The sequence below is a fragment of the Arabidopsis lyrata genome, assembly GCF_000004255.2.
Source record: "Arabidopsis lyrata subsp. lyrata unplaced genomic scaffold ARALYscaffold_6, whole genome shotgun sequence".
NCBI lineage: Eukaryota > Viridiplantae > Streptophyta > Magnoliopsida > Brassicales > Brassicaceae > Arabidopsis > Arabidopsis lyrata.
The window spans coordinates 5,552,186-5,575,680 of NW_003302550.1; the positions used below are offsets into that span (position 1 = coordinate 5,552,186).

Genomic DNA, 23,495 nt, shown 5'->3' on the forward strand with positions numbered 1-23,495 from the left:
TCAATGAATCAATCAAATCTTAACAACAACAGGAAACGATTATAGATTAAACGATAATTCACGTAACTCAAAAAGATTTTACGATAAACAAGTTTATAATAAACAATACTCTCGAGTAACACAAAAACATTATATTTTTCAAGTCGCATCTAAATATGTAAGAAATTGACATTTTTATGACAGTATGGTTGAACGGTGGCGACTGACGAGGCTAAATTTTTTTTATTAAATGGAAAGAAACATTAAATGCCAATGTGATTAGCAAGACGTGACATGACATGACAATAGCGACTAGAGAAGAGCGCAAAATACAAAGTTGGTTTTTCCTTCTTCTTCTCTTTCTCTCTCTCTGTTAAATAATTGTTTTTTTTTTTCCCGTCTTTTGTCGAAGAGAGTACGTGAAAATCTTACTACCATTAAAACCACATCGCATCTTCTTCGCCCTCATTAAAACCACATCCCCCCCAAAATTTTGGTTAGGATTTGATTCGATTAGAGGTGTGTGAAAGAAAATGGCGGAAGAGTATACGGAGTGTTTGCTAGAGAATAAGTTCCATGAGGATTGTCCTGGCTGCAAAGTTGATCAGATGAAGAGGCTTCGTCGGGGATTCCCCTTATGGGAGCTTTTTACGGTTTGGATCATCGTTCTTTGCACTGGTAAATTTAACTACTTACTGATTAATTTCATGGAGAAGAAGAAATGTTTTGGCGTTGACAAAAGAAAAAAAGAAGAAGATGTTTTCTTATCTTACTTAATAAATGATTTGCTTCTTTTTCTTTTGCATCATTTCAGCTCTGCCCATTTCTTCTCTTTTCCCATTCCTTTACTTTATGGTGAGTACCCACATCAATAAATCCTTAAACTAGTTTACTTTACTCGTCGCGACATACATTAGAACTTTTGGTACGTGGTGGTTTGGATTTTGGTGATTATTAAAAACTTGTAATAACAGTATAATCTGGTTTTCTTCTTGGTAGATTGATGATTTTAACATTGCAAAGAAGGAAGAGGACATTGGTTTCTATGCTGGATTTGTCGGTGAGTCGTCTATTTTCAGCGTATAAGATAAAATCTCTTTTTTTTTTTTTTTTAAGTGTTTCAAACTCACATTGTTGTGTTGTACCTTTTGGAGGTTGCTCTTTCATGCTCGGACGAGCGTTTACATCTGTGATCTGGGGACTTGTGGCTGATCGCTATGGTAGAAAACCCGTAATCCTCATTGGAACAGCTTCAGTGTTAGTAATCCTGCATTTGTTTCTTATTCATCTCTCACTGCCTTTTTGTTTTATTTCTTTAAAACCAATGCTTTATATGCTGTTACAGGGTCGTTTTCAATACTCTGTTTGGCCTAAGTTTAAATTTCTGGATGGCCATCATCACAAGATTTTGCCTCGGTAGTTTCAACGGTTTACTTGGCCCTATCAAGGTCTTCTCCTTTCTAACATTTTACATCTTATTCCATGAAATTCTTTGAAGCCTCATTAACCCGAAAATCGATGAATTCAGGCTTACGCAATGGAAATATTCCGTGATGAGTATCAAGGTTTAGCACTCTCAGCAGTAAGCTCCTTGATCCAAATTAGTCTACTACATCTTTGTTATTTCCAATTGAATAGAGAAATTTAGAATCTTACAATATCCATGTAGGTTAGTACAGCATGGGGAATTGGACTCATCATTGGCCCTGCTATTGGAGGTTTTCTTGCTCAGGTCTTCTTCAATAACAAATTCTTTTTTTTTTTTTTTACTCTACCTCCTTTGCCCTTCTTGATTCTTGTTTACTCTCCCTATCATGTAGCCTGCAACGCAATATCCAAGTTTATTCTCACAGGACTCGATTTTTGGCAAGTAAGTATCTCCTCTTCACTTTCATTTCAACTAATATATATATATATATATATATAATCCCATCTTATTGGTCTATAAATCATAATGCAGATTTCCCTTCTTCTTGCCGTGCTTTGCAATATCCGTTTTTGCATTCTTGGTGACTATCATATCATTATGGATTCCGGTACGCGCTTAGCTTTTCCTGCTTTATGAATTCCCTAGTTATTGTGTTTAATTAGCTGAAGCCTAGAAATGGTTGTTTCTCCTCTCCAGGAAACATTGCACAATCACAAGTATGTTGATGATGATGACTCTTTTGATGCTCTCAAATATCTGTCTCATGACCCTGAATCTAACAAAGTGGTAGAGAGAAATGAAAAAAGTTCTCTCTTGAACAACTGGCCGCTAATTTCATCTATTATCGTCTATTGCGTCTTTTCACTACATGATATGGCTTACACAGAGGTGACATTCTTCTTCTTCCACATCCATCTTTTGTCTCTATTTTGGCCCATGAATAAAATCTTCAGCTTTCTTTCTTGGATAGATCTTTTCATTGTGGGCAAACAGCCCGAGGAAATATGGAGGTTTGGGATACTCCACTGCAGATGTTGGTTCTGTTCTTGCAATTTCAGGTGAGTCCATACTTCTCAATGCTAAAATTTTCAATAGAAGTGAATTGTTCTAACCAAAACACTACTTCTTTCTAGGCTTTGGTCTCCTTATCTTTCAGCTTTCGCTCTATTCTTACGCGGAGAGGCTTTTAGGACCCATCATAGTTACACGTATATCTGGGGTAACCACTATACTCTGTTGTTCTTACTGCAAAACCTTAGGTTTTGAGGAGGACAGTTCTAATCTTGTGAATGTTTTTGATACTCACAGATCCTGGCAATGGTCATCTTATCATGTTACCCCCTAATAGCAAAGTTATCTGGTTTAGCCCTTACCCTGGCGGTAAATTCTGCATCGGTAGCAAAGAACGTTTTAAGTGTAAGTTTCTGATAACCTCAATCAGAAGAATGTGTAATTAATATATTAGTTTATATTCTCAACAGTTGTGTGTGTTTGAGTGCAGACTTCTGCTATAACTGGATTATTCATCCTTCAAAACAATGCTGTGGTAAGTCTTTTTCACAACATTGATTCGTTTTAGTATTTAGTTAGGTGAGAAACCGGCAATAATTTGAACCTCTTTAATTTTACTAACAATAATAGAGACAAGACCAAAGAGGAGCAGCTAATGGGATTGCCATGACAGCGATGTCTCTTTTTAAAGCAATAGGCCCAGCAGCAGCAGGAATCATGTATATATGCAACTTCTTCTACCTCTTTTTTTACATTATTATGCTTCAAATTTTTTGTTATAAAACAAACAACAAGAAATTCTCTCCTTTGTTTCGTGCAGTTTTTCTTGGAGCGAGAAACGTCAAGATGCTGCTTTCTTCCCTGGTAATGTGAAGTCTTTATATTCATATCCATATTGATCATCAACTAGTTATATAAGTTGAGAATTCAAACTAAAAAATTATGATCAATGTGTGTAGGCACCCAAATGGTATTCTTTATCCTGAATGTGGTCTTGGCACTTGGAGTTCTAATGACATTCAAACCGTTTCTAGCTGAAACACAACAGTAGAAAATGTTGAAGATTTTGATGGTATTCAAATTACATCATCGGATTATTGTATTTTATTATAGATAGAATTTGTCTGATGCAAAGTTAGATTAGAAATGTGTTTAAAATGTGTCCAGGGGAAAAAAAACACTTGTTGTCATCATCCTCATTCCTCTATATGTTATTTGAACATTTTTGAACAAGTTGTTCACAAAATTCTTTGTGTAATGTGTCAGAAGTCAGAACCATTGTATTGTAAGAAGGATTTAATAATGTTTTTGTACATGATGTTTCGCGAATAATATCGACAAATCCTATCCTGAGTCACTACTCTTATACGGAACTCAATCACGATGAAACAAGAAATCGCAACCGTCCATCTCTGGTCAAAAAGATGCAGACGTGTCGCTTCTTGACGTTGTTGTAGCTTACACGTCAATACAGAAGATAACGATCTCCTCCTTGTCAACAACAACAATCTTCACGTGTTTTTTTTTTTTCCAACAACATGCAGATGAAAGTGGAACAACAAACAAAAACGCAGACTTTTACATTATGGAGAGAGAGAGCGTTTGTTGCTCACGCGCTGAGAGATCTGCACATGTCATATCTTTTGGTAGAGTCTTCTTCTTTTGTACTACTACCATTGAAACGCTGGGAAAACGGTCTATTTCTCTACGAGAACTATGACATCATACTAGATAGATCCCAATCTATGACCACGATTCAGATGTCTCCGAAAAATTACTTCTCAATCTATGTCTCTCTGAAACAATAGATTTCATCCTATATCTCCCCGAAATAATAGATGTCATCTAAATTACCCATTGTCATCGGTTTTGTTTGGTTTACTGTTTATTTAACCACCTAACAAAAATACTAAACCGTATTAAACCCGATAACAACCCGGTTAGATGTAAAACCAAGCCCATATGCCAAAATCAGATTCGTTTGAAGAACAATTTGTCTTGAAGAACCCTAGAAACGAGAATCTAACTTGTTATTTTCTCACGTAATCTTATTCATATGGAATTAAGATTGATTAAATTTGACTTCCGTTTTAGGAGCAACCTCGAAGATGAACATCATCATTACGATCTTAGAATTGAGATTTTCTGAGAATTTCCACCTTAATTGTTTTGGTTGTCTTCTAGAATTATGTCCATCGCGCTGCAAATGTGACGAACTCATTAGCCAAAGTCTGAATCTAATGATTAGAGGAGAACATAAATATGATGCGATGCTGGCGAGGAAGGAGGGACCGATATTCAGAGATTTCCAAAGATGAAAGAGGCAGATCCTAATAATGTGCGTCAATGGAGGTTAATTAAATTTGGCTTTGGAGCTGGTGCTTTGGTGATTTGGTGATTTAAACAAATTTGGTGATTTGGTGAAAGCTACGAAGCCATTAAAGTGGTTTGGTGAAGAAGAAGAAGTGGTGAAACCATTAAAGAGATTCGATGAAGAAGAAGAAGAATTTGGGTGACTTATGGTTGGGTTTTAGATTGGGTCTGGGTTTTAATTTCGGTTATGTTGAGTTTGTTTGGTTTTCTATCAGGTTTAGTTCGTAAACCGATTTAACCCAGCTCCGTGGAGTTTTAGCTCTCTAATTATTGACTCGGGGACATTAAGGTATGGAACTTTCAATTAGGAGGGAAATAGGAATAGAACTTTGATTTTATGGACATATGGACCGAGATTAAAGTTTGAGCTCTATCTGGTATGATATCAATAGTTTTCGTGGGAAAATAGACCGTTTTTCCTGAAACGCTACGACCAAATTGAAAAGTAAATCAAAAGGTTAAAAAAACAAAAAACAGTAACATCCAATCACACAAATAACGTAATCAAAAATTATTCCGACTTTTTATTGAAAAGAAGAAACTTTTTTTTTGCAAAACATTCCAAAGACGACAGATAGACGACCGCCGTCGCCGGAAAGTGACGTCACCAAACCAGTCAATGGGTGCCACTGAGCCCGTACGATATCTGTGTCCGAATCTGCTGCATTTCCCAGCAAAATTTCTCTTTTTTATTTGGTTGTTGCTGAGTAATCCTATTAACGATCAGTTTTTTTTTTTGGTTGTTGCTTAAAGGCGGTAGTGGAGAGAGATAGGAAAGAAACAGAGAAGCAAAGAGAAGCAAAGGCAGTGGAGGAGGAAGGAGAAGAATCAAAGGATAAAGATGAAATCAGTCATCATAGATTTTTGGCGAGCTTGAACAGATTAAACCCAACTAACCCTCTTAGGATCATTGTTAATGGCGGCTCTAGATTCACTACGCCTCCGCCTCCCAATCTCGCCCAACCAATCCGATCTTCCTCTAGACAACCTCCTCCGCCGCCACCACGGCCGCAGACGCCTCCTACTTTCGTTCAAGAAGAACCTCAGCCTCAGACTCCTCCGCCGCCAAATCAACATCAAACTCGTTCCATCTTCACACCCACCCCTCAAGTAATTTCCTTTCTACTTTGCATTTCAGTCGGAAAGTTTTCATTTTTCCTGTGAATTAATCCGTATTTGGTTGGTTCTAGAGATTTGGAAGAAATTGATACATTTGGAGGCCTTAAATTTGTACTCTTGTTTGAAAATTTTTGGTGGGTCTTGTTTATAATTTAGTTAGGATTTCCAAGTTTGTAAGTTGAAGTTTCCTAATTTATGTTTGGTTGCAGCAAACGTTGGCATCATTGAATTCCACAAAGTACACAAACAAGTTCTTTCTGCTGCTCTTCATCTTTCACAAGGTTGTGGCTATTGGGTTTGTAGGCTTCCTTGTCTTCAGAGGCGTCCAAGGTCTAATTGGATCCAATGGTAGCGTCAAAAGGAAAGAGCAAAAGATCCTCAGATTCTTACTTCCACAAGTCGAAGCTGCATCGCTCTTGAGCATCATTCTTGCATTCCTATGGCAGATGGCATTCAGGCTTTGGCCTGATTTCATGATTCACTTCATACTTTGGAGTACCTTTTTGATGTCTCTTTCCTCAGGAATCCTCTTACTGTGTTTCCAGATGCCAACTACCGATGCTGTTGGGGTTTGCCTCATCGCATTCTCAATTGGCAATGGTTTATATGCTTGCTGGGTCACTCGCAGAATCAAATTCTGTTCTAAGATTTTGGTCAAGTCGTTAGAACCTGTTTCCAAGTTCTCGGATTTGAATTTGCCCACCTACTACATGCTAGCTGCTGGTTTCCTCTGGATGTCTCTTTGGATTTTCGGTGTCATTGGTGCCTTGAACTTCTATTTTCCGCCACTTGTGATTATTGGTTTGGTGTTAAGCCTGGCTTGGACGACAGAAGTGATGAGGAATATTGTTAATCTAACTGTCAGTCGGGTCATTGCTTTGTACTATCTTAGGGGAATGCAGTCTAGTACCCGGTTTAGTTTCCAAAGGGCCTTGTCTCGTAACCTCGGGAGTGCGTGTTTAGGATCTTTGTTTGTTCCAACAATAGAAGCCTTAAGAATCTTGGCAAGAGGATTGAATTTGCTCAAGGGTGAAGACGAGTTTATGTTTTGCTGCGCTAATTGCTGTCTCAGACTCATGGACTTCATATTCGAACATGGCAATGGCTGGGCCTTTGTACAGGTACATAAACTAATTCTTTAAGTCATGCCACTCCCACTGCCCCTTTCTTAATTCTTTAAATCTGCTGCAGTCATTTTGTTTCTCTATATAATATCTTCTGACAGAGAATCAGTCTAGGAATAGTATTGAAATCAAGTTGCTTGTGGTGGGTCTAATTTTTTATTTCTTTTCTGATATGAGAATCTTGCATCATCTTGACAAGTCGAGGCACAACCACATGCTTTTCTGCATTTTTATTAATTATTTTGAATCAGAAAAATAGTAATGTGAAGTTTTTGGAATCAATAGTATTGAGCTTTGAATGGTAACAATGGACGGAACAAACTAGACAAAATCACTTTTTGTTCACCATTAGGAAGTGTTTTTTACAGTAAACCGTATTGATGTATTGTTGTTACAGATAGCGGCTTATGGGAAAGGATTTGTGAGGGCGTCGCAAGACACATGGAAACTGTTTGAGGATGAAGATATGGTTGAAATCGTAGATGCAGACATAACAAGCTCCATTTGCTTCCTCACGGGCATCTGCAGCGGCTGCGTCTGTTTAATTGCCGCAGCCGCTTGGACTCATACAGTTTACAAACCTTTTACAGCCACCATCTCCTTACTTGCCTTCTTCATTGGATACCTTATGGTAAATTACACTTTTAACTTTTCAACTCTAAAATGTTTGATTCAATAGTATTCTCATCATAGATCATCCTCTTTTTGTGGATTGTGTTAACAGACCAGGATCTCAATGGCATTGCCTCACGCCTGCGTAGGTTGCTACTACACGTGCTATGCCGAAAATCCGGAAAGCAGATTCTTCGAAGACAAAGTGATAAAAACTAGGCAAGATATGATCAAAAGTGGCCGTGTTGCTGTGACCACCCCTAGAGTTCGCCGTGCTCTAGCTTAGCCTGCTTATCTCTTTTTCCTTCATGCATGATTCGAAATGGCTATATAGGTGCTAAATTTTCAGAATGAATAAGTAGTTTTTAAAAAATGTATTTAAATTGAAAATCAATTTTAATTACAGAAAGAGTGAAGAGTCAGTATAAGTAGGAGTGGGAAGAAATTGTGGATAGACCATAAGCTCGTGACATGGACACAATCCAACTAAATGAGCCAAAAGCCAAGTTGGTTAAGCTTTTTCACTTTCCCTTTTTTTTCTTTGTTCTTGTTGAGACTTGAGACCCCTCAATTACTTTCTGTACATATTTTATTTTAATTTATTCTTTTGTTCCTTTCTGTATATGAGTATATTCCTCTCTTCATTTCGGAAAGTAGCTGATTTTTAAACTTTATTTAGTAGTAAATCTTGTTAAAGTATTTCAGGCTTTATCTTTCTGTATATGGGTATATTCTTTTCTCTACTTAGCTTCAATGAGTTCAGCAGCAACAGTGAGATCTCTCCTTTGTCCAGAGACAAATATTACAAAACGAAGACTTAAATGATGCATTTATAATCTTTGGAATCAGAGCATTGATCGGATGAAGGCAGTCTTGTAAAAACTACGAATATCGGGAAAAAAAAAAAAAAAAGAAGGATCGAATATTCTCCACATAGTCATCTGCTTCATCAGGAACCTCTCCTTCTTTCACTTTCTCCACAACATCCATCTGTTAGAATCATAGCTGAAGCCCAATCCTTGATTACAACTTGAACGTTCAACTAGTAGCAACTTTGTAGAAGACATGATATCAGGAGGGTTGAGTCAACAACCTTATACTAAATGATAACATCTTGCTACAAATCAACAATCCCATCAGTTTATAAGTTATCAAACCAGAGAGGCCCATTAAAGCCCAGTTACAAGAATCCCCAAACGTCAGACGATCTCCAGAGAAAAGTCCACTCTTATCATTACATGAAATCTAAAATCCGCCACGTGATTCGTCGATTGCGCACAGAACCCATATACCCAAAAAGAAAAAATGAAATTTTTTTTTTAACGTGTGGTCGAATTTTATCGTGGCGCTGAATTAGCAGCATCCACAAGTGAAGAAAACATAGAGAGAGAGAAAGAGAGATCTCTCTCTCTCCTTCACACACACACACACACTCATGGCCATCGCGAGCGGGTCGTGGGTAGCCACCGTGAACCACCATGCAAATCCCCACAGCTTCACCTCTCCGACCAAACCCATTTTCTTTCTTTCCCAAAAGCCTCACAATTTCCATGTCTGCTCGTCTCGATGCTCTATGGTTCTTGAGGAAGATGAAAAGAAGTCACCGAGTCCGAAAGAAGACAAGTGGCCATTTTTTGAACCTGGTCCGGATGACCTTAACCGGGTCTTATCCAGGTTTCTCCGAGACCCGGAAACTCGGAAACTTTCTTCTGAATTCTACGAGAAGGCAAAGGAGAACTCTGAGTTGAGGACCACCAAGCATCTGATCAATTACTTGGTGAGTTCCAAGAATTGGAACTTGCTCGTCTCACTTTGTGAGGATCTCAGGGAACATAAAGCATTGCCTGATGCACAAACGTGTTCGAATCTGATCAGAAGTTGCATCAGAGAGAGAAAATTCCGAATTACACATTGCTTGCTTAGCGTGTTTAGATCAGACAAATCATTGGCGGTGTCTGCATCTGATGCAGCTATGAAAGGCTTTAACAAACTCCAGATGTATAGTAGCACGATTCAAGTGTTTGATAGGTTGAAACAATCTGTCGGAGTTGAGCCAAGCCCGGGCTGTTATTGCAGGATAATGGAGGCACATGAGAAGATTGGCGACAATCAAAAGGTGGTTGAGTTATTTCAAGAGGTTAAGAGTCAGAGGTTGAGTTTCTTGGCCAAGGAATCAGGCAGTATCTACACAATTGTATGCTCGTCCCTTGCAAAATCAGGACGGGCATTCGAAGCTCTAGAGGTTTTGGAGGAGATGAAGGATAAAGGAATTCCGGAAAGTAGTGAATTGTACTCTATGCTGATCCGTGCCTTTGCGGAAGCGCGAGAGGTTGTAATAACTGAGAAGCTATTCAAAGAAGCAGGAGGGAAGAAACTGTTGAAGGATCCTGAAATGTGTTTGAAGGTTGTACTGATGTATGTCCGAGAAGGAAAAATGGAGAGAACTCTAGAGGTTGTGGCAGCGATGATAAAGGCCGAATTAAAGGTCACTGATTGCATACTCTGCGCGATTGTGAATGGATTCTGTAAGCAAAGAGGTTTTGCTGAAGCAATTAAGGTTTATGAATGGGCTATGAAGCAAGAATGTGAGGCTGGGCAAGTGACTTACGCAATAGCCATCAATGCATATTGCCGGCTTGAGCAGGACGATAAGGCTGAAATGTTGTTTGATGAGATGGTGAAGAAGGGGTTTGACAAATGTGTTGTTGCATATTCAAACATAATGGACATGTATGGGAAAACACAGAGGCTAAGCGATGCAGTGAAACTCATGGCTAAGATGAAACAAAGAGGGTGTAAACCCAACATTTGGATTTACAATTCCTTAATTGATATGCATGGAAGGGCTAAGGACTTAAGGCGGGCTGAAAAGATATGGAAAGAGATGAAGAGGGCGAAAGTGTTGCCGGACAAGGTGAGTTACACTAGTATGATCAGTGCATATAATAGAGCAAAAGAGTTGGAGAGATGTGTTGAGCTTTACCAGGAATTTAGGATGAACAGAGGAAAGATTGATAGGGCCATGGCAGGAATCATGGTTGGTGTATTCTCCAAAACCAGTAGGATTGATGAGCTGATGAGGCTGTTGCAGGACATGAAAGTTGAAGGAACCAGGCTTGATGCGAGGCTTTATTCCTCAGCTTTGAATGCTCTGCGTGATGCTGGTCTCAATTCCCAGATCAGATGGCTACAGGAAAGCTTTGATGCTGCACAAACTAGTGCTTCAAGATATTCAAATACGAAGAACACAAGAACTTTAAGTTGAAAGGGAAACTGTACAAGCCAAGATTTTTTTTGTAATTAAATGTACTATATTGCCAATAGAGATCTGCTATCTTGCAAATAGAAGATTTCCAGCTGAAGTTGTAAAGCCTTAATGAAAGCTTGGAATTTCCAAAACATGATACATAGAAAAAAAAAACGGCTAAATTTCAATACAACCAAAGACAGACAAAGGAGTAACACAGAGTGGTCACCAAATGTATTTTTGTCACACGAAATCATATGAATGGAAAATAGTGAGCAGTACTAGAGCGAGCCAGCGAACCCACCTCAATATACTCATAATTACCTGTTTTGGTCATCCTGCTTTCAAGTCTCACTTCGAAACTGCTTTAGCATCTACGGCTTGAGCTGTTTCTACAACTTTTGCATCACCTGAACAGCATCCACCTCCATGGTGGTGATGACCATGGGCGTGGTGATGGTTCTGCTTCCCCTTGAGATTCTTCCGCATGTCATAAGCATCCTCCCCATCGGCGTAGTACTTTGCCTCTACATCATTAATCTTGTAGCCTAATGTCTCTGTGTACAGATTGAATGCTGCTCGGTTACTTCTCCTCACGTGCAGTGAAACATACTCTGCCTCGTAAACCTGCCACAAAACCCCGAGAATGAAATTAAACAGTCCAAGTTCGAGAGGGAAAACAACAATTAAACTTTGTGCCTGCTATTATAAGTTTCACATGTGATCCGAAACTAATCGTCTCCGTCATTCCAAAGCATAACACAATCGGAGCCAAAACTTAAATTATCTTTACAGTCTACAGAGACTGAGTTGCTTCAAATTCCAATCAAAAGAAGAAGCAAGTGCCCCAATCACTTCATCTATGTTGAAGAACCAAAATTCAGTAACAGAATAGGTTTCCAAAAATTGATACACAAAGTTTTAATTTTTCAGTAAGAATCACCTAACTTACACCATTATGTCAATCTTCAACAATAAACTCAAACCACACAATATCTTCTATAAGAAGTACATATAATCTAAATTATACAAGACGAATCTATAATATTGATTCAATGAATCTGCTTATCGAATGCAAACATATAAAAAAAAACAAGGAAAAAAAGAATTTGAAGATTAGAGTAACCTGTTCCATAGCTGCCTGAGCGGCGGTCATGAGCTTAGTGGCGAGACCAAGCTTGCGATGGGTACGAAGAACGGCGAGAGAAGTGATATGGCCGTGGCACTCGTTGCTCTCTTCCTCCATCTTAGCCAACACATAGCCAACGATGCGACCATTGTAGTCCTCGGCGACGTAGAGAAGCTGAGGCCATGAGAGGATGTGGTAGAGGTAGTACTTCATCTGGTAGTTCTCGGGAAGACACATGAGATTGCAGGCTTGCATCGCCAGCAGATCATCCACCGTCGCACGCCTGATGCAAACCATGGCTGCTCAATGCCTCGCTGATTTCTTCTCTCTCGCGCGGATAAAGAGGGGTTAGGGTTTTCGGTCTAATGCCTTTGGGCTTTATTAATCTGGGGACGAATTTTAATTACAGCGAAATATGAGGTCTTTATTGAAACTTTCGCTTATAGTTTAGGGGCATTCTATGAAATTATTTTTAACTTTTCGATTTTGTAATTTGAGGTCCAATTGGGCCTTGATTGTTTATGACATGTTGTTACGAATTATGATTGTAATGAAGTACAGTAGGAAGATTCAGACAACCTTCACTCTAGGGGTGGGATCTAATTGTACTATAGTTTTCATACATAATCTGATTGGTAACACAACACAATAAACAATCTTTTGTAGGAAAATAGAATGATATAATCAAATACCGAATCATTCCAAGAGGTAAGAAGTAACGGTACAATTTTTTTTGAGGATACCGCTTTTAGTGTCGATAATTTTTACTGTTTTTATGATTGATAATCATTAAAAAGGTAATTCCCTTACCACAATGGTAAGTATCTAGGCGATTTTAACCACTCCAAGACTTTCATTGATTTGTCACTTTGATGGGAGTGAAAAGTAACCAGAAAGCTTTCTCTACCAAAACTAGGTGTTTTCTAGTGTCCATTAGAATCACCATTCACCAATAATACTATAAAGCTTATTTCTACTATTAGAGATATCAAAAAACTGTGCGCCTTATTAAGGAAGTTGATTGTAAAAGATTATGGATCAAACTCTCAGCTAGGCATATCTTCTTGATAGGAGAAGCGAGTCGAAAAAAATAAACAAAAGAGAAAGGACAAAGAGTTGGATTAGAAGAAATGAGATAAGTTAATCTTCACTTGTTTTTGCAAGCATCCCTCTAAAATTACTTTTAAAATAATCGGATACTTGCTAAAGAGGAAACATTAGTACCTCACTCTCATACTTCTCTACGACTAAACAGAGAACATTTGGCTTTTGTTTTCAGGTGGAGAATTTGCTAAACTAGACTGATCTTTTGTGCAGTTTCTCTGGTCGTGTTCGTTGTCACTGAGTCGCTTGATGGGCTCTCTCTGCCTCCTTCCTTCTTCCTTCTATCATGTGCCTCTCCCGGCAACCTTGGAGAAAACACAAGTAGTAGCAAATTATAATTCCATTAGTATTAAGGAATGTGAATCCTAGAGGAGGACAAAGGCTTAGTATCTAAAATGGGTTTCCTATATTGCAATCAATGACAGCAAAAAGAGCAATACCCTAATTGCAAAGTTGTGTCTGAATTGGTCTTCTGGAGGCTGCACTCACTGTCGTCCAAGCAACCATGGTTTATGACAGCGTTCTTGGGATCTATCGCAAAGCATTTGATGTAGGATGGAACATAGTGGGTGAACGACGGGAGAAAGCTTCTGAGTTCTTGAACCTGTTTCAAGAAGTAGTTAGAAGTCAGAGGAAGAAGCTTCATGACAGGAGATGGTTCAACAAAAATAATGAGAACCTGTCTACGCAAGGTCTCGTTTTCCAACTCTGCTCGTTGTTCCTGCAAAGTAAATATTATGGCTGGTCAAGAAAAGAAATATACTTTTGCACTCTGTACCTAGTTATATAGGAGTCCAAAGACAAATAAACTGCACACTAGCTAATTAGAGCATGAGCTTGTCAAAGGATATTGTAGCCACTATAGAGGGAACATTGTTTTAACAAAGTTCATAATCATGTGATTACACATAAGCTTACATTTGAAAGCTAAAGAGGAAAAGCTAGTGTTTACCTTGAGGCGTGATTCTTCAAGTTGGTTAGTCAGCAATCGTTCCTGAAATCACATATCCTTAATCAGGACAATGAAAAGAAAAGGAATGAGGGAAGAGAGATATTACTAGTTACCTTCCGCTCTCTCACAGTAATCAATGCATGATATAGTTGCTGCTCAAGGTTATGCAGCTCTTTAAAGGTCAGAATATTCAAGCCCTTACCCTGCAGTTGTCTACAACAGAACACACAAAGCCAAACAATATAAAAAAAAAAAAACACAAAAAGTAGAGAAGAATAAAGTAATTAACAAGTATATATGGTGGGATTTAGTTTCCATACAAATGTTTCTCTTGAAGCTTTGAAAGTTCATCCTTTAAAAGATCCACCTCTGCACAATCCTCCTGGAGGTTCTAAACGGCAATCAGATTTTGTTGCATCAAAAGAGAATTTCAACATATGACACAAGAATGATTCTCACCTCTGCTTTAGAAGCTGAAGAACTCTGGTGATTGCCGTATCTCGAAAGTGTTTTCTTCATTCTAAAATCAAATAAGAAATCAAATTAGTACTCCCTTCAGCTCAAGCAGAGAACTTTTAAGTTTAGAATGATTCGAACAAACATGCAAAAATCAATTTCACTTAGGGCATGTAACACTGTTGATATTATAAATCCACACCAAATCGATTCCTATAAAATCAAGACATGCAAATACAAAATCGAATCAAAAAGTGAAGTATTACCCAGTACTGGAGAACTCGAAGAGCTTGCCAGACTTAGAGAAGACGATGACAGCAACCTCAGCATCACAAAGAACAGAGAGCTCATGAGCTTTCTTAAGCAACCCAGAACGCCTCTTGGAGAAAGTAACTTGTCTGCTATTGGCATTCTCGATCCTCTTAATCTCGATTTTTCCACGACCCATCTTCTGATTTCCCCCAAAATTGAATGAAGAAGGTAGAAGAAGAGGAAAGGTTCAATCTTTCTTTTTCTTCTGTGACCAAAATGGGTTTAAAAGTGCTTTTTGGGAATCTATTAATGGGAACACTAAAAATATTGCTAAATTTGGATGGAATATTTTTGTTTTTATGAAAAAAAGAAAACTCTAATGAATGTTGTGTGTTGCATGGGCACTGTTTTGCGTGCTCTCTTTTTTCAATTTTAGGGGTATTTGCATGACACCTTTTTGCCACATTTGGAGGATTTTGCCAGTTCTTCTGGGTCCTACTTTCCCTTTTCTTACTAAAGTTGTTTTTTTTCCCCTCTTTTTCCTTCTCTTTAAAATTGTTTATTACTTTTTTTTCTTTTTTTCCCAATCAAACACCATATATTAATTTACGGAATAAGACTCTCTTCTAGAAAGCCAATTAGGTACCGTAGAACTTACATGGGAAAAACAGAACCCGCGATTTCTTGCAAATTTCGCAAGATAATCGGCGGAGGTATTACCACTACGGGGGATATGCTTAAGACTGAAAGAAGTAAAACGATCTCTGTAATAAGCAAAGTCTGTTAACTCTGTAGAAAACGTAGGCCATTCCTCAGGAGCACTAGTCATTGCCAATAGGTCAGAGCAATCCGTCTGAATGAGGATACTCGTCATTGGGATCGCCAATAAACACTTCATCGCCCATAAGAGAGTATCCAGTTCAGCATGTAGGGGAGAAAGACTTCTACGCGAGCCTTTCAAGCCCAAGTGTAGAAGTCGTCCTCCCTGATGGATAAGCCACCCGTGTCCACTCCTAGTCTCCGTCCCGATCCAAGAACCATCAATGGAGCATAATGGTCTATTCTCTGCAGCTGGTGCCTCATGCAAACTAAGAATCGGCTCGGCCGGGGGGTCTTCCCGCTGATTTGCTCGCCTCCACGCGCCTTCCTCTTGAATTGCAAGATCAAGCGTTTCCTGAAGTGGTACACTCAAATTATCAAAAATCTTGCGATTGCGCGCCTTCCAAATATACCACATAATCCATGGGAATACTCTTAGACTATCTTCATCCGCCCCCGCTTCTTTACCCCGCCAATACAGATAATCTAAATTATTGTAAAGTGACGCCGAGGGAAACAGCGCTGGGGGAGATGGAATGTTAGAGAGCCCAGACTTGTCTAGCAGGAGGACATTCGAATATCAAATGATTGATTGATTCTTCGTCTGCACCACATCTTGAACATCCTTTATCCCTACCAATATGGCGATAAAAAGGCGTTGGCTCGAAGCCAAACAACCAGTCACACATTGCCACACGAAATGTTTTAATTTTCGCGTAGTTTTTAATTTCCAAGCTTGTGCCTTTAGTGTCGTAACACTAGGTCCCTGAGAAGGGTGGTCACAAACAGGGCGAGAAAGATTTCTCGCGACCTCGTATCCAGATTTGACGGTGTAATTACCAGACTTTGTCATTGTCCAACAATAACCATCCCTCGAGACAATACGACTCGGTTTAATCCCTAATATTAGGGTAATTTCTTCCGAGGGAAATAATTCCCGGAGATGATCTATCTTCCACTGTTTAGACCCAAAATCAATCAAGGTATTGACAAAAACCAAAGGGTCCCTCTCCGCGGATAATCCCTTAGGTGGGCGAGCCGGGGTATCTGGTATCCAGGGGTCTGTCCAAATGCAGGTACCGAAGCCCGAGCCAATGGTCTAATGGATTCCAAATTTGAGAACATCCTTGGCGGCCAGCATGCTTCTCCAACCATACGACGGTCTATTGGAGACAGTGATCTCTAGCGGACTAGAATACCGAAAGTAATGTCCTTTAAGAACCCTACTATGGAGAGAATCTGGAAATCGTAATAATCTCCACAATTGCTTCGCCAAGAGTGCGAGATTAAAATCTTCCAAGGACCTAAATCCTAGCCCTCCTTCAGAAAGTTGGGTACAGATTTGGTCCCAAGCTATCCAGTGTATTCCTCGACTATCTGCTTTATTACTCCACCAAAAGTTGGCAATTACACTGGTAAGTTTGGCGCATATTGCTTTTGGTAGTAGGAAGCACGACATTACATAGGTCGGAAGAGCTTGTGCTTGAGATTTAATTAGGACTTCTTTTCCGCCTTTAGATAGGAATTTTGACGACCACGCATTTACTCTAGTTTGTAATCTGTCTCGCACAAACGCGAAGACCTGAGCTTTTGATCCATGAATCTTTTCAGGGAGCCCTAAATATGTTCCCATCCCGCCTTCACGTGAAATCCCAAGAATCGATTTGATTTCCTGCCGTACGGGGAGTGGGACCTCGTTACCAAACATAACGGAAGATTTATTTAGATTAACTTCTTGTCCAGATGCCCCGCCATAGGAGCGGATAATATCAATAACTTCTTTGCTCTGGTCGGCATTAGCCTGACAAAAAAATAAGCTATCATCAGCAAATAGAAGATGTGAGACACGCGGGCTCGCATGAGAAATTCGAAGCCCCTGTATTTTGCCTTCCCTTTCAGCCTTACTAATCTGAGCGATAAGAGCTTCCGTACATAAGATAAATAGGTACGGAGAAATTGGGTCGCCTTGACGAATTCCACGAGATGGTCGAATCCGACCTTTTGGGTCGCCATTGATCAAAATCCGATATGAGACTGAGGTAATGCATTGCATTATCCAGTCTATCCACCGAATGTTGAATCCCATCTTTTCCATCAAGGCTCGGAGAAACCCCCATTCCACCCTATCATAGGCTTTACTCATATCCGTTTTTAGGGCCATAAACTTCTTTCGATTTACCGGATTAGAGCGAAGCGCATGGAAGTTCTCTTGCGCTATCAAGATGTTATCAGTGATTAATCTCCATGCAACGAATGCAGATTGCATCTCAGATATCAAATCCGGAAGAAGTCTCTTTAACCGTAGGCTTAAGATTTTCGAAATGACCTTATAACTTACATTACATAAGCTAATAGGACGAAACCCTGACATTTCGCGCGGTCTTTCCCCTTTAGGAATAAGACAAAGATTCGTCTCATTTAGCTTCCCGTCAAAAATTCTGGAGCTAAAGAAATTCTTCACCATAATGGTGAGATCGCCTTTTATGATTTCCCAAAATCGCTGGAAAAAAAGAGCAGTCATCCCGTCCGGACCTGGGGCCTTAGTCGGATTCAAGGAGAATAAAGCTCGCTTGACTTCTCCTTCGGTGACATCTTTGACTAAGAACTCATTCATAGCTGGGGTAACCGATGGTGAGATGTCTCTAAGCGCGGATACTGGATCCACCGGGTTCGATGAGGTAAATAGGTTTGCAAAATAATTTACCGCGACTCTTTCGATGCCATCTTCAGTATCCACCCACGTCCCATTATCGTCTAGAATGCCTAAAATCTTGTTCTTCGCCCGTCGTTGTTTTGTCAAAGCGTGAAAATATTTTTTGTTTTTATCACCAAGTGCTAGCCAGTTTTGGCGACTCTTTTGGTACCAAAATATTTCTTCCTCTGTATAGGCATCGCTTAATTGCTTTTTGAGCTCCTGGAGTTCATCCAAAGATGTGTTATCATCCGCGTAATTTTCCTCAATTTTATCATGGAGTTCCTTGATAAGTACCTCAGAATTAGTTCTTGTTGATTTCTTCCATATGGAGATAACTCTTTTACAGTTTTGGATTTTTTTCATTAAGGGACGGTCAGCCCGACCTCTCACACCATTCCAACCTTCCCACACTGCTTCGTTGAGTCCTGGTTTTCCAATCCACCTTTTATCAAACATAAATTTTCTCGAAGACTTTCTCGGACTTGATAGTAAAGATGCAAGGAGGGGTCTATGGTCCGACCCCCACATCTTTAAGTACTCCACATTGGTGTGGGAAAAAATATTGTGCCATTCTTCATTCCCCATGGCTCTGTCTAAACGACATCGAATCTTACCATTTGAGCGTTGTCCAATCCAGGAGAATTGATTTCCATGAAAGGAAAAATCAATAAGTCCACACGAATGGATCATAGCGCGGAAAGGTAGAAAAGAGGCTTCAGAGCATTTTTTGCCTCCTCGTTTCTCATGATTACCTGTTATTTCATTAAAGTCTCCAATGATAAACCAAGCTTCGGGTCTAGAAACACCGATAAGCATTAGTCGTTCCCAAATATATTCCCGATTTGAGACAACAGGATCACCATAGATAAAAGTCATAAAGACCCGATTGCCATTAATAATAGTTTCAATATCGATTAACCGGTCATCTAACAGCAAAAACTTAACCGGAAAATCATTAGAATACAATAAAGCTAAACCGCCACTAGTACCCTCCGGTTCTACGGTTTGAAGGTTTTCAAAACCTAATTCTACTTGCACATCTTGCAGATACAATTTCGGATTCTTCGTTTCCGATAAAAATAAAAAACCTGGCAAGTACATCCTAGTCATCTCAACCAGTCGACGACGCATTTCCTTAACACCCGCCCCTTGACAATTCCAAGCAATGGTCCTCATATGTTAGTTCCGGAGGGAGAATGTGTTCCCACCGTACTAACGTTGAAATGAGCGATCAGAGCAACAATGTTGACCGACAAAAAAAAAATCAGCGCAACAATTAGAAACAATTTCAAAGTACCCCAAGCATAAAATTGCACTAGTAGTAATACTAATAAATTAAACAAATAGAATTGTTTGATGGTTAACATTATGTTATCAACTGGTGATAGAAAACAATACTGAGAACTTTGGTTAGTACATTGAGAAGCAATTTCTTACAAATAGTGTAGACCGACGACACTTAGTACTTAGTAGCTTTGAAACACCGAAACTTTTTTTGATTCTCAAATCAATAAATAGATAACGAGATATTATCAGAAACTATTAAGAAACAAATTAATTAAAAAAAATTAAGAAAAGAAGCAGACCAAATCCCATGTTGGCTATATACTTATATAGCCTGTGCAAGTTTCTCAAAGTGGTTTGGATAGCCTTTCTAGTTCAGTCCCTTCTTGTTGACTGTGAAACAGACCAAAATGAGATTCAAGCTAAGGGAAGAACATGGTCTAGGATACGACTTGCCTCGAGAAAAGTAACCAATGATACGTCTTTTCAAACACCCTACATGTTCAAATAAAACTGTTCAAAATACACTCACTTTCTTCTTTTGGATTCAGAGTAATTTCAAGCTCTACAACATGCCCTTCCATTTTCTACTACTATCACATTTGAAGACAACTCATATGGCCTGCAATGTCGGGTTCCATCCTCACCTTCCTATATTAACATGAACCTGTGGATTATATACAACAATGCAAGACAGCAGTTTCTTCAACTTAGGTGACAAGTAGATATTTTTCTAACTTTTTCCTTTTCAACATTTTAGAAACTTGATTCTACTACAGACAATATTATATAGCTAGCATCGGATGCATCATATGTTACAACTAATTTACACTAGACAACGACTGTTCCATGCTTCTTCTATGCAGACTTCCCTCCAAACACCCTTATAAAACTGGATCTGAAAGATTCTCTAACTCCTCTCCAGAACGAATACTTTGACCCATACAACCACAGATTCACTGCTTTTTTCCAACCATCTCTCGGGAACTCAATTTCTCTACCAAAGCTGGACTCCCAATCTTCTTCAGTGTCGTCCAAAAGCGGGAGCGCTTCAAAACCACCAGACTCCAGGTGCTTGATCCACCCGCGCATCAGATAGTTCACCACCTACTCGTTTTCATATCCCAAATGGGTTCATTACTTAGATCCAAACCTAATTGCAGAGTTTGAAGAATTTATTGAGTTGTTCATTATACCTCAGGGACTTCATCGTGTGGGCAGTGTCCTGCAGGGCTGATCTCGTAGTATGGAGCGTTGGGGATTTTCTTCTTTATCTTCTTTCCCCACATCGGTCTCACCCATGGATCTTCTCTTCCATACATGAGACATATCTGAACATTGTTTTCCTTACACCTAGCATAAACCGTCAAATAGCATTCCTTGATAAGCAATAAGACAAATCACGAAGAGGGAAAGACATATAAAAACAAGAGAACCACAGTGTCTTATACCTAGATAAAGCTTCGGAGAAAGATAGCTGTCCACCAGGAGCAAGCATGATTGAAGCAAACGATGCGGCAGCAGCCGGATGCTGCGTGACCTCCACAATACGTGAGAATACTTTATCCACATTGGTAGAATGGTCTGTGTAGACCTGCTTAAGTATCTCAGCTATGCTTTCAGGATCACTTATCTTTTGCCACCTGCAATTCCATTGGGAAGTAAGACAAAAGTAAAGATATTAGAGTGATAAGATAAAATGATACTTTGCAGGTCAGAAGATGAGCTAATAAAGTCTCACTTACACCAATTCTGTGATTTTTTTCACTCTTCCCGGCAGAGGGAATGCTCCGGGCCATGGAAAGAGACGTGCTAGCTTTGGGGATCTTACTGGATTAGGGAAGAACCCCCAAAAAGGTGTTGCATTAAGTAAGGTAACACCCTTTACCAGGTGAGGATGGGTTGCTGCAAAGTAGAGAGCTACATACCCTCCAAGTGAGTTCCCTGCAATGTACACAGGCTCACCAATAACCTGTACAACAAACAAAAATCAACAAATTAAAGAGTTACAGAACAACTGAACAGAAAAGTAGATTTATCACAGATGTTGCTAACCTCTTCTACAAAATACTGAACTTGATCCCTCCAGAGATCCAGCGAGAATACAAGTTGATCAGCCCACGGTTCAGTTTTATCACCAAATCCCCAAAACGGTTCCTTATCTTGCGAGACTTGAGTCATGGTAGTAGGATCTTCAGTTGGGAGAGATAAACCCTGCCCAAGGAAATCAATAGCCCATACTCGATAATCCCTTCCCAAATCGGTAAGCTGCTTCTCATAGTGAAATGAACCAACACCAAAGCCAGGAAGAAACAACACGGCAGGAGCATCGAGGTTATCAGAACCCGCTTTCTCATAATGTACTCTAAGCTTGGGCTTCCACTCGCAGTGAGAATGACTGATTGGAGCAGCAACCTCACCATTTGATTGATCAGGCAAACCAGGAATCAAAACTTTCGATGTTGATTCTCCTCTTCTGGCTATACTGCCCAAGTCATCATTCTCACCAACCACATAACCATCAGAATTCCCACTTCGAATCACAAGTCTGGATTTTCTGACCCCAGATAATAACAAATTCGATCGATTTGGGACCAATCTTTTCGTGGCTAATTTACTACTCCAAGTCACCACAGAGCACTGAGGCACAAAGTTCAGTGAGATTATCTCCATAACAAATTCCTGTAATCAACAACCAAAGGCATATATATCCTTTAATACGAATTGGCGATAGCAGAGAGGAGAATCAGAAGGAAAATCACAGAGACCACATATAAAGCTAGAATTTTTGTTTCAAAAGCTGAAACCACATAAAACAAAGGTTCATGAACCTGCGGTAATCTTCTATGAACTCATCTTATCAAATCCCAATCAAAAGAAAGCAAATCAAGTTCGAGCTAGCTGCAGTCAAATTGAAATCAAACAACAACTAGACAACACCCGATTCATCGACAAATAATTCCATCTATAATCAACCCAGGAAAAAAAAAACTTGTACCTTTTCAAATTCCGAAAGCAAGAAGCTTCATCAAATGGGTTCTGTGACGTTTATTCAGAAACTAAACGTCTCTTTGAGGAAAAATTAATCTAAAGGTGAAGAAGAAAGAAGAATTGGGGGTTGCTTGCTGGCTTGGTTAACTTTAATCGTTCGGTGCAAACCGACAGCAACGTTTTTATTGAGTTTATATTTTTTCCAAAATTCATATTGGAATGGAGTGGGGTTGTTTTTTTCACAATATGACATAGTATTCTGTTTTTGGATCTGACATTGCTAGTAATATGATATTGCAAAATGCACATTTTAGTTACAAAAATATCACAGAATATAAAAAAATTGACGTCCATCTTCTTTTCCATTATCATCTTCCTCATATTCAAACTCTAAACCTGTGAGTTGTTTCAGTTTTCTAATTGATTTTGAATTTTAGAGATTTGTTGTGTGTGAACTAAAGATTGAATATTTCAATATGAATACCATATACATAATTTCAAAGAATCTACAATTATCACTTGTGGCTGATAGCTGTTCCTTTTACAAGCTCACTTCTTTGCTAGAGTCATCTTCATGGTTACAGGCCCATAATTTCATTTCTCCTCACTACTCATATTTGTACATATTTGTATATGCAGCATTCTCGGTATTTTCTGCAATCGCATGGAATCCATCTTCACCTAGGAATGAGATGAGTATTATTAGTTAATATTGTTTGAAAAATCGCTTGGCGCTAGTCAGACGTTTGGTATGGATTTAGTGATTTATCGGAAAATCGGTATTACTCGGAGATTAGTTTTAGGGTTATTTTAATATTTTTAAAACATGTTAATCTAATATTATTTTCAAAATTGCAGTAAACACATAAAAATGTATTTTTGAGACATATTTATATGATTTTTATTACAAATTTATGAT

The 23,495-nt window shown here is 39.1% G+C and overlaps 6 protein-coding genes across 7 annotated transcripts; 3 read left to right on the forward strand and 3 right to left on the reverse strand.

The window, feature by feature from the left end:
• Positions 1 to 349: 349 nt before the first annotated feature.
• On the forward strand, positions 350 to 3,737 carry LOC9307652 (protein ZINC INDUCED FACILITATOR-LIKE 1). Its single transcript, XM_021022878.1, has 17 exons — positions 350 to 657; positions 794 to 834; positions 979 to 1,039; positions 1,134 to 1,236; positions 1,325 to 1,427; positions 1,508 to 1,561; positions 1,649 to 1,711; positions 1,800 to 1,849; positions 1,940 to 2,015; positions 2,105 to 2,296; positions 2,379 to 2,466; positions 2,542 to 2,627; positions 2,717 to 2,824; positions 2,910 to 2,954; positions 3,050 to 3,138; positions 3,240 to 3,283; positions 3,379 to 3,737. The coding sequence occupies exons 1-17, from the start codon at positions 513 to 515 to the stop codon at positions 3,468 to 3,470; spliced, it is 1,440 nt and encodes a 479-aa protein (XP_020878537.1). The 5' UTR covers positions 350 to 512; the 3' UTR covers positions 3,471 to 3,737.
• A 1,532-nt stretch (positions 3,738 to 5,269) lies between these two features.
• On the forward strand, positions 5,270 to 8,269 carry LOC9307653 (protein PNS1). The gene is made up of 5 exons (XM_021023893.1): positions 5,270 to 5,429; positions 5,546 to 5,902; positions 6,121 to 7,032; positions 7,433 to 7,666; positions 7,760 to 8,269. The coding sequence occupies exons 1-5, from the start codon at positions 5,412 to 5,414 to the stop codon at positions 7,931 to 7,933; spliced, it is 1,695 nt and encodes a 564-aa protein (XP_020879552.1). The 5' UTR covers positions 5,270 to 5,411; the 3' UTR covers positions 7,934 to 8,269.
• A 545-nt stretch (positions 8,270 to 8,814) lies between these two features.
• On the forward strand, positions 8,815 to 11,051 carry LOC9307654 (pentatricopeptide repeat-containing protein At5g13770, chloroplastic). The gene has a single exon (XM_002871539.2). It carries the CDS (start codon positions 9,083 to 9,085, stop codon positions 10,910 to 10,912), a length of 1,830 nt encoding a protein of 609 aa, XP_002871585.1. The 5' UTR covers positions 8,815 to 9,082; the 3' UTR covers positions 10,913 to 11,051.
• LOC9307655 (N-terminal acetyltransferase A complex catalytic subunit NAA10) lies at positions 10,936 to 12,403 on the reverse strand. The gene is made up of 2 exons (XM_021023894.1): positions 12,021 to 12,403; positions 10,936 to 11,521 (listed from the first exon to the last, which is right to left on the reverse strand). The coding sequence occupies exons 1-2, from the start codon at positions 12,318 to 12,320 to the stop codon at positions 11,246 to 11,248; spliced, it is 576 nt and encodes a 191-aa protein (XP_020879553.1). The 5' UTR covers positions 12,321 to 12,403; the 3' UTR covers positions 10,936 to 11,245.
• Positions 12,404 to 13,114: 711 nt separating this feature from the next.
• Positions 13,115 to 15,142, reverse strand: LOC9309695 (agamous-like MADS-box protein AGL15). Of its 2 annotated transcripts, none has more exons than XM_021023786.1 (8): positions 14,802 to 15,142; positions 14,539 to 14,599; positions 14,400 to 14,470; positions 14,193 to 14,292; positions 14,080 to 14,121; positions 13,807 to 13,848; positions 13,568 to 13,731; positions 13,115 to 13,432 (listed from the first exon to the last, which is right to left on the reverse strand). In XM_021023786.1, the coding sequence occupies exons 1-8, from the start codon at positions 14,981 to 14,983 to the stop codon at positions 13,315 to 13,317; spliced, it is 780 nt and encodes a 259-aa protein (XP_020879445.1). In that variant the 5' UTR covers positions 14,984 to 15,142; the 3' UTR covers positions 13,115 to 13,314. The 2 variants fall into 2 exon arrangements, with proteins under 2 accessions (XP_020879445.1, XP_002873627.1); XM_002873581.2 differs by having other exon boundaries at positions 14,400 to 14,461; positions 14,802 to 15,107.
• Positions 15,143 to 20,220: 5,078 nt separating this feature from the next.
• On the reverse strand, positions 20,221 to 22,878 carry LOC9309696 (pheophytinase, chloroplastic). The gene is made up of 6 exons (XM_002873582.2): positions 22,584 to 22,878; positions 21,641 to 22,267; positions 21,331 to 21,557; positions 21,037 to 21,228; positions 20,782 to 20,938; positions 20,221 to 20,692 (listed from the first exon to the last, which is right to left on the reverse strand). The coding sequence occupies exons 2-6, from the start codon at positions 22,256 to 22,258 to the stop codon at positions 20,444 to 20,446; spliced, it is 1,443 nt and encodes a 480-aa protein (XP_002873628.1). The 5' UTR covers positions 22,259 to 22,267; positions 22,584 to 22,878; the 3' UTR covers positions 20,221 to 20,443.
• Between the last annotated feature and the right edge of the window lie 617 nt (positions 22,879 to 23,495).

Bases quoted from the DNA above. Each gene is read 5' to 3' on its own strand.
- LOC9307652 (XM_021022878.1), top strand. From the start codon at position 513: ATGGCGGAAGAGTATACGGAGTGTTTGCTAGAGAATAAGTTCCATGAG. The intron at 1,850-1,939 runs GTAAGTATCTCC...ATCATAATGCAG, and splicing joins CAGGACTCGATTTTTGGCAA to ATTTCCCTTCTTCTTGCCGT. The intron at 2,467-2,541 runs GTGAGTCCATAC...ACTTCTTTCTAG, and splicing joins TTCTGTTCTTGCAATTTCAG to GCTTTGGTCTCCTTATCTTT.
- LOC9307653 (XM_021023893.1), top strand. The intron at 5,903-6,120 runs GTAATTTCCTTT...GTTTGGTTGCAG, and splicing joins TCTTCACACCCACCCCTCAA to CAAACGTTGGCATCATTGAA. The intron at 7,033-7,432 runs GTACATAAACTA...TTGTTGTTACAG, and splicing joins ATGGCTGGGCCTTTGTACAG to ATAGCGGCTTATGGGAAAGG.
- LOC9307654 (XM_002871539.2), top strand. From the start codon at position 9,083: ATGGCCATCGCGAGCGGGTCGTGGGTAGCCACCGTGAACCACCATGCA.
- LOC9307655 (XM_021023894.1), bottom strand. From the start codon at position 12,320: ATGGTTTGCATCAGGCGTGCGACGGTGGATGATCTGCTGGCGATGCAA. The intron at 11,522-12,020 runs GTTACTCTAATC...GTTTTGTGGCAG, and splicing joins CTCAGGCAGCTATGGAACAG to GTTTACGAGGCAGAGTATGT.
- LOC9309695 (XM_021023786.1), bottom strand. From the start codon at position 14,983: ATGGGTCGTGGAAAAATCGAGATTAAGAGGATCGAGAATGCCAATAGC. The intron at 14,600-14,801 runs GTAATACTTCAC...ATTTGATTTTAG, and splicing joins TTCGAGTTCTCCAGTACTGG to AATGAAGAAAACACTTTCGA. The intron at 14,471-14,538 runs GTGAGAATCATT...ATTGCCGTTTAG, and splicing joins CTTCAGCTTCTAAAGCAGAG to AACCTCCAGGAGGATTGTGC.
- LOC9309696 (XM_002873582.2), bottom strand. From the start codon at position 22,258: ATGGAGATAATCTCACTGAACTTTGTGCCTCAGTGCTCTGTGGTGACT. The intron at 21,558-21,640 runs GTTAGCAACATC...TTTGTTGTACAG, and splicing joins TTCAGTATTTTGTAGAAGAG to GTTATTGGTGAGCCTGTGTA. The intron at 20,693-20,781 runs GTATAATGAACA...GAAAACGAGTAG, and splicing joins CACACGATGAAGTCCCTGAG to GTGGTGAACTATCTGATGCG.